This window comes from Nannospalax galili, unplaced genomic scaffold, assembly GCF_000622305.1.
Source record: "Nannospalax galili isolate Female #2095 unplaced genomic scaffold, S.galili_v1.0 scaffold37, whole genome shotgun sequence".
Taxonomy (NCBI): Eukaryota; Metazoa; Chordata; class Mammalia; order Rodentia; family Spalacidae; genus Nannospalax; species Nannospalax galili.
In genome coordinates, this window is record NW_008339765.1 from 2,703,417 (window position 1) to 2,712,608 (window position 9,192).

Sequence of the window (9,192 nt, forward strand, 5' to 3'; positions counted from 1 at the left end):
ATTCCTCTAATAGAAGCAATCAGTTGTCAATATTCCTTTAGATAAGATCAGGGTCTCCTGTTCATTTTCCCAGTCCTTTGGCCACCCTGGCCAACAACTCAAAAGAATGTATCTCCTATCTGGCATTGTTGCTTCTTACGTAGCCTTTAGTTATGCATAAGTTATGCATATGGACTCTTAAAAAATTATATTGGCCCATTTAATCTTTGGCTATACTTTCCTTTTGGGTATTTAAGACCATACAGTTGGCCCAGATAAACCAATATATTTTTACTCTTAAGGTCGTTTGAAGATCTCTTCCTCAGGGGTTACATGGGCTTGGGAGGAGTCCCTGGCTCCTTTCTTTTACCAGTTCTGCCTATGTGAAATTAAGTCTAAGGTCCTGCTTGACCATGGTTGGCTTCGCTTGGAAGCATGGAGGAAATGATTCCTCTGTGTTGACCCTCCTCTTTGTAGACTGGATACTGGTTCAAGTCCATCTAGTGGGGTTGACCATTTTTTAATTAAAAAGTTTTTTTTGAGAATTTCATACATGAGTACTGTATTTACATCATTTCCATTCCATGAGTCATCTTGCTGGTTTTCTTAATACCAGTTTTTAAAACATTGGCCTGTGAGCCCCCTCCACACACACACCTCTGGGCCCATTTATAGGTTCTATCTAGTGTGCACTTGTTTTTAGGGCTGACCACTTCAGATTGCATAATCTTTCAGAGAGCTCATTCCCTCAAGAAAGCTGATTACTCCTCTCTCAATAACTATTAATTGGCTGTAGCTCTTTATTTAAAGGTGTGGCCTCATGACATTTCCCCCATCCATATTAGCACATCAGCTGGTGGTGTCATTGTGTAGATCTTGTGTAGGCAACCATATTGTTGAGATGTCATGGGTGCTGTTTCCTTGTCATGTCTGGAAGATACTATCCAGCAACAGGCATTCTGGTCCTCTGGCTCTCACATTCTTTCCACACCCTCTTCTATGATGTTCCCTGAGCTTTAAGTATAGGGGTTGCATTGTAGATGTATCAACTGGGGCTGGGTACCCATAGCCCTTGACCATTTTTTAAGGTGGTGTTCAGTAACACTAAATACATGTACTTGCTGGGCACTCATCACCACTCTCCATCTCTAAAACTTCTTCCTCCTTCAAACCAGAAACTCTTTACCCATTAAACAAGAATTGCTTCTTCCCTCTTCCCCCAGTCCCTAGTAACTAATGTCTGTTTTTCTGGATCTATTAGTCCTTTTTGTTTGGGTGGGTTTAAAATAATATTTGGGTTGGTAGAGTAGCTGTGATTATGAAATAGAATCAGACTTTTGCAGTATTAAGTGACTCCCAGAGTGTGAGCTGGTCCCCGAGCTCCATCAGGGGATTCTTAGGGTCAGACCTAGTCTTATGACAACACTGAGGTATTGCTGTCCTTTTTCACTTCCTTGCCCAGCCTCAGTTGTTCATCAGTAAAGACAAGATGATAAAATCCTCTCTGCATGGCAGAATCCTGCATTGCCTGTTATTATTAGAACAGTTAGACTCAGAGGTTTATTCTAGATTTTTGGTTGTGTTCATTTGAGCTGTGTGGCTAGTCCTGCGTAATGATGTGAGTTGAACTGAATTTAATGTCCGGTTATCTGTATTCAGTTTGCAGATGCTGAAGGTTACTTTGCTGCTTGCACAACAGACACAACTATGAATAGTTCTTTGGTAAGTACTGCTTTTCTTGTACAGTGTAGCATGAAGAATGCAGACAGCTTTGATGACACCGTGATTATATGAAGAGGTATAGCTCAGTATTGGGTGCCTTCTGTGAGAATGACAGTTTGGTACTTTTTTTCCTTAGGAAGACCTGGAACCTAGAGGTAAGCAGTTCAACTGCCTCTGAGGAGAGAGGGAAGGAGAAGATTATTAAGAATGGAAATAATAAAGCACAGACCTTTCAACTTCATACTCTTTATTATTACCATTTGGAAACAGATGTTGTTACTTAGCACTGAAAATAAATATATAAGCAAATTTTTCATTTACTTATTCTACAGTTTTTTACATTTATTTCTTGTGTCTGTGTGTGTGTGTGTGTGTGCGTGTATGTGTGGTGCCACAGCATGTGTGTCGAGGTCAGGACAACTTTCAGGAGTCAGTTTTTGTCTCAGTCCTTCATGTGGGTTCTGGGAATCAAACTCAGAATGTCAGGCATTGTTGCAAATACCTTTACTCACTCCGTCTTGCTGGCCTTCCTAATACCAGTTTTTAAGCATTGGCCTGGTGGCCTTATTATCAGTATAGTTTTTTGTTGTTTTTGTTTGTCTGCTTTTTCCCCCTTTCAAATTAATTTTTTTCATTTATCTATTTTTCAAAAAATTTAAAAAGAATATATTGTACATTGATAGTCCCCCACCCCCATATCTCTCAACCCATCCATTTGTCCCCTTTGTCCTCCTTGACAGTTTTCCTTCTACTTTCATGTTATATAGATATATATAAATTATGTATCTATATAAAATATAAGCACCAGCTATCGCTCTATGCTGGATAGATTAGTAGGTCCTGTGAAGAGCTTATGAAACTCAGAGAAAATACTGTCTTCTATGAGATCTTAAGCATTGGCAAGATAACTTAATATCGTTTGTCTTTCTCAGTGTACAAGGCACTAACTAGTCCTAATAAGTTTTGCTTTTATTTCTAGTGTGGATAGGTCAAATTGCTAAAGACCAAATGTGAGACTAAAAAGTTAAATATAATTTTTAAAAAACTGCGGTTTTTTTTTATCTAGACCTCATTTACTAAATATGTTTTGTCGTCAGAGTTTTATACCAGAAGTTAAAAAAGAAAAAGAAATTAAATCTGAATTTTCCTAAAAAAGCAACATAATTGGGGAATTGGGCTTTAAAACTTTTGAGGCATTTAGAATCACTTGAAAATTTGACTTCTGGAGACAAATTTTGCCTAGTATTCAGTCGTTTTTATATCTCTGCTTCTAGAACAGTTGCATTAAAATACTCCTAAAGTACTTCAAGTACTAATGAGAAAGGCCATTAGTGGCTTTGAACTTCAACTTGTGCAAGAACTGATCAGTGGTAGCGTTTTTTTCATCTCTTAATCATGTGAACATTTTCAAGAATTGTTGGGTTGTAGAATAGGGGTTCCTTTTTGATTCCATAGACCAGTACAGTAGGAATTGAACATGACTGGACACTGATTTGTTGGACATGCTGAACGAAATAATGCCATTACTGTTACTTTTTATTTTGTTGTAAATGTTCTAATTTTTATAATAAAGCTTTAAAGATTTTTAAAAGAGAATTGTTGGTGCTTGTCATGTAAGCATGAGCACCTGAGTTCAATCCGCAGTACCTACATAAAAAGCCAGGTACGGTGGCATAGGCAGGAGGCTCCTCGAGGCTCCCTGTATAGACAGCCTAGTGTAATGGATGAGCCCCAGGTCCCAGTGAGAAACAGTTTCATAAAACAAGATGGACAGCTCTTGAGAAATGATAAGCAAAGCTGACCTCTGGCCTTTGCACTTAGATACATATAGTCATGTACACCTGCATGCAACCTTTCTCTGCAAGAATAACTGTAAGAAGGAATTAGTGCTCTTTGTTGAGTCTTAATAATCACATAGTGAGTTCAGGTCAGCTGGGACTATAGGGAGACCCTGTCTCAAAAAGACAAAAAAAATCTTAATAATCAAACAATTTGGTGACACGAACGTGCTATATATTTGATGACCTTGATTACCTATCTGCCTCCCCCTTAGACTGTGGTCATGGGAAAAAAAACTTTGTCATTTACTAACCCTTAGCACTTAAAATAGTGCCTGACTAGGAAGAGCTCAGAGTATTTTCATTTTTTTGCTTTTGGAAGAGACATCTTACTCTATTACATAGGCTGGCTCCACGTTCCTGGACTTGAACTATCCTTCCTCCTCAGTCTCCCTAGTAGCAGGGAATCTACATGTGCACCATTCTCACAACACACATATATGTCTCAAAAGAATGAATGAAAAGGTACAGAATTTTGTATAGGCTAAGAGAAGTTTGTTTTATGACTGAATTATCAGTTGTCATAATGTACCCAAACTGCCACATTGCATTTATAAATTTCTTTTGTTATTAGCATTACTATTGTGTGTGTGTGTATGTGTGTGTGTGTGTGTGTGTGTGTGTGTGTTTATGAGTTTCCATGTGCCAGGGCCCTTGTATTTGGAAGTCAGAGGACAACTTTCTGGAGTTTCCTCTCTTTCTAGTGTGGATTCTGGGGATTGAACTCAAGTGTCCAGGCTTGAGCAGCAAGCACTTTCACCCACTAAACCTTATCACTTGCACACATTTCTACTTTACAATGATTCTTTTGTGTCACTGTGCTAGTGTGGGTCCTTTCTCAGTCTTTATTTCACTTTGGGAAAGTGGTGCTGTCTGGATAGACTTTCTGGTGAGTACTGGTATTATGAACAACGCCAGTGTCTACTTGCCATGCATTTAAATTATACCAATAGATTGGCTTTTAACTTTGCTGCCTATGTTTGTTTCTGTTTGAATTACTATTCCAGAGTGAACCTCTGTATGTTCCTGTGAAATTTCATGATCTTCCAAGTGAAAAACCTGAGAGCACAAACATTGGGACTGAAAAAAGTAAGTCAAGCTTAGAGCTCCATGTTGCCTGAGCAGCAGATGGAGATTTAGGTGCATTTAAGCCACTGTGGGTTGACCAGAATCATGTAGCATGTTCTTGAGTTCCACAGGGTTGACTTGGCCTTCAGTCCTCTGGAAGTATAACTGGATTACAACTCTGGAGTATAATTTCTGTTTTAATTCAACTGGAAATACTTTCTAAATACTAGCAGTCTGCATGGTTTCATCATTATATATATAATTTTTAATTTTTTTTCTTTGAGACAGGATCCCATATAGCCCAGGCTAGCCTCAAACTCACTGTGTAACCAAGGATGACCTTGAACTTCCAATCCTCCTATCTTTACTTCTTGAGTCCTGGGATTACAGGCATGCACCACCATGCTTGGTTTATGGGGTGCTAGGGATGAAATCCAGGCCTTTGTGCCTGCTAGGGAAGCACCCTACTATCTGAGCCACAGCCCCAGTTACATATATAGCAATATTCTAATAAACATGTCCTCAGGGACTCAAATAAAAAAAATTCTAACAATTTTGCTAGTTCTGTGAATTTCTTCTAGAATGTCAGCTTCAATATAAGACACAGTATTCTTTTTCTTGTTTTTTAAAGACTTATTTTTATTATTTTTTTTGTGGCAGTGTGATGCCAAGTTACAACAATGCCTGAATAATGACAGCCTGATTCTAACATCCATTTAAACCAAGAGTAGGGACACACACTGTTCTAAGAACCTGTTCCTCCAGATTTTTCCTGGAACTGTACTTCTGAACAAAGGCCTTGCGCCTTTTTTTTTAATTTTTTCACTTATTATTTTTTGTGTAAGTGTACCTGTGTCATGCAGTGCCCGAGGTGGTCAGAAGAGGACGTTGGATCCTCTGGAACTGGAGTTATGGATGGTTGTTAGCCACCATGTGGGTGCCAGGAATTGAATCTGGGTCCTCTACAAGAGCAGTCAGTGCTCTTAACTGCTGAGTCATCACTCTAGCTCCTCATCTTATTAGAGACCCTTCTGACCTAAAACAGTACACTCAAGCACAAACATGCTATCAGCTTAAACCACTTGTTTGTGACACAAATGGGATAATTTGATGCTTCCAGAGAATATCTGCTGTTTTCAGTGCTTGCTGTTTTTATAACACACACACACACACACACACACACACACACACACACACACACACACAGCTCCTCATCTTATTAGAGACCCTTCTGACCTAAAACAGAACACTCAAGCACAAACAGATGCTATCAGCTTAAACCACTTGTTTGTGACACAAATGGGATAATTTGATGCTTCCAGAGAATATCTGCTGTTTTCAGTGCTTGCTGTTTTTATAACACACACACACACACACACACACACACACACACACACACATTATTCTGGTCAAGGGCAAGGAAGGGTCATGAGGGATTAAAGCTATATGTTTAGGTTATAAGAAGAGCCCAAGGCCTAGTAAACTTGTTTACATTATAAACAACTTGAGATAGTGTTAAACATAAGATTAACTCTTTGGTTACAAGGTTAGGTAAAAGTCATTTTTCTAGAAGTCATTCCTTCAGTTCCTTGTTTTATAAAAGAAGCATGCCCATATTTGTAAAAGTCATTCCCACAGTATTTGTGAGTGTGTGTGTGTGTGTGTGTGTGTGTGTGTGTGTGTGTGTGTCATGTATGTAGGGGTGTGGGCTCACAGAAGTCAAAAGATTGCTTCAGATCTCAAGTTATAGGTGATTGTGAGCTACCCAATATGAGTTCTGGGAAGTAAACTTTAGCTCTCTACAATAGCTGCTGATCCATCTCTGCAGCTCTATAGAACAATGTTTTATCCATTATTTCCATTATAAGATGTGAGTCTATAGAGAAATGTTCTGCGTGCTTATCCAGGAAAATAATTCTTGTAAATTGGATATCTATGAGGAGTAATCAAAATAATGTTTTCCTGTAAATTCTAAAATAATCTTATTAAAATTCTGAGCCTAGACATGCACATACTTGCATACATTTGTTGAAATATTTATCATTGTAAACTCTTTAAAATTTTTTTAAATTGTATTTTTATTTTGTATGCCTGGGGGAGGGCACCCATAACACAACACATGTTTGGAGGAGTTGGTTCTTTCCTTCCACCATGTGGGTCCCAGGAACCAAACAAGGCCTTTAGACTTGGTGGCAAGTGTCTTTACCCATGAGCTATCTCTCAGGCCCTATTTAAACTCTATAATAAACATTTTATAGATGAAACTATTTTTCCCGTTAGCTCTTTTGACTCAGCAAAGCTTCCCCAAGGTAATAACATAACTCCGTTTTTTTTTATTGCCTTACTTTGATCATTAATGATCTAAATAACCTGCATTTATGATTAAATTAAACTTTATATCTTTTGTTGGATGGAAGGGTGCATTTAAAGGTTTTATGTTTTTGTTTTTGCTTTTTTTCCTTCTTAGCTCTCAAAAAGTCCCGTGTAAGGTTCAGCAATATAATGGAGATTCGACAACTTCCATCAAGCCATGCATTAGAGGCAAAGTTGTCACGCATGTCTTACCCTACTGTGAAAGATCAGGAATCCATACTGAAGACTGTGGGGAAGCTGACTGCAACCCAAGTAGCAAAAATTAGCTTTTTTTTTTGCTTTGTGGTAGGTGTTTCTTTTTTTAAAAAAATGTATTTGTTATTATTATGAATGTGTATGTTATGTATGGGGGGATGTGCATGTGCTACAGCACGTGTGTGGAGGTCAGAGGACAACTTGCAGGAGTCAGTTATCTCCTTTCAAAATCTTTATGTGGGTTGTGAAGATTGAACCCAGTTTGTTAGGCTTGCATGACAAGCATATTACCCACTGAGCCATCTCATTGGCCCTGTTTTCTATATTATATATTTGGAACTTGAGTTTTAGGATGGTATGCATACTAACAATGTAGTATTGAAGTGTAAGGCTATTAGGTTTCTTGATTTTTGTCTTTAATTTTCTGTCTGGCACCATTAGGATTCGAGTATCGAAGTTAGTAACTCCTTATCATATCTCAAAGAATTCAAAGTTGAGGCTGGAATGGTAACAGCATGCACAAGGCTTGTGCAAGCTCAAACCAGACAAAATCCCAGCATAGACATGGGAAGTGGGTAAGAAGCTCCAACCCAGCCTAAGGAAATTTTAGCAATCAACTGCTGGGAGGGGATGGGATGCAGTAGGTTAGCCAAGTTCCAGTAGATGGATCCATACTGAACAACATTTGGGGACACAAATAGATTTATTTTATACATGTATGTATGTATGTATGTATGTATATATATATATGTGTGTGTGGTGTGTGTGTGTGTGTGTGTGTGTGTGTGTGTGTGTGTGTGTGTGTGTTAGTGTCATTTAAAATTGGGTAAGTGGGCAATACAGGAGAGGTACAGATGGGGAGGGGATCTAAATACCACCAAAGTATATCATGAAAATCACAAAAACTTTTATTTAAAAATGGTTAAAATTTTTCTTTTAAGTTGAGCCTGGGGAGATAGCTTGTGGTAAAGTGCTTGCCTTGTAAGCATGAGGACCTGAGTTCAGTTGCCCAAACCCATGTAGAAGAGCTGGGCATGATGGTACTCACTTGTAATCCCAGTATGAGGGAGGCAGAGACAGATGGATCCCTGGGGCTCATTGACCAGACAATCTAGTCTTCTTGGTGAGGGACAACAAACAAAAGGGACAGCACTGGAAGAGTGACAGCCAACGTTCATCTCTGGCTTCCACACGCACACACAAACAAAGTGCATCCCTCCACTTATACACAAAGATATAAAGATAGTAGATTGTAAAACACTACATTTGTTCATAGACACACAATTTGGGAAGTTCTGAATTTATCATTGCCTCAGGGTGCATGTGGCCATGCCTTTTACATGGGTGCTGGTGTCTAAATTCAAATCTTTATGATTGCACAGCAAGCAGTCTTACCCACTGAACCATCTCTCCAGTCCCTGTGAATTTTAATGTTAGAAAATTTTTCCAAATTTGAATTTGACTTACATAAGCTTAATTGAATGTGAGCAATGCATGAATAAAGTAATTTTTTATTGTTTTGTTTTTTTTGAGCCAGGGTCTGGCTATGTAGCCTTGGTTGGCGTACAACTCTCTATGTAGGGCAGGCTGGCCAGAACGCACAGAAATCTACCTGCCTCTGCCTTCCTAATGCTGGGAATAAAGGTATGTGCCACCATACCTGGTAATAAAGCAATTTTTAAAGTTGATTTAATATTCAATTTTACATACAAGAGAGAGAGAGAGAAAGAGAGAGAGAGAAAGAGAGATTGAGATTCCTGAATGCTGGGTTTTAACTAACTTTTGTTAAACATTTTGTTGGTGGTACTGGGAATTGAACTTAGGATATTGTACATTCTAGATAAGTACTGGTTTATTGACTTTTTATTTTAACTTAAATTAGTTTCTTGAGACACGGTCCCACTATGTAGCACAAGCTAGTCTTGAATGTGTAGAAATTATGATCACAGGTGACTGTGCCTGGCTTGTTAGTTGTTTCCTCTTCCTCCTCCTCCTCCTCCTCCTCCTCCTCCTCCTC

At 38.6% G+C, this 9,192-nt stretch overlaps 1 protein-coding gene across 4 annotated transcripts in view; it reads left to right on the plus strand.

Moving 5' to 3' along the window:
- Positions 1-9,192, plus strand: part of Slc35f5 (solute carrier family 35 member F5) — a 36,332-nt gene that overhangs the window by 7,917 nt on the left and 19,223 nt on the right. For 2 of the 4 annotated variants that reach the window (XM_029564247.1, XM_029564248.1), the window contains 4 exons: positions 1,639-1,701; positions 1,842-1,856; positions 4,547-4,628; positions 7,075-7,265. In XM_029564247.1, the coding sequence (XP_029420107.1) occupies positions 1,639-1,701; positions 1,842-1,856; positions 4,547-4,628; positions 7,075-7,265 (351 nt within the window). The remainder of the gene's footprint in view (positions 1-1,638; positions 1,702-1,841; positions 1,857-4,546; positions 4,629-7,074; positions 7,266-9,192) is intronic. The other 2 variants (XM_008834548.2, XM_017798548.2) reach the window with 1 other exon arrangement.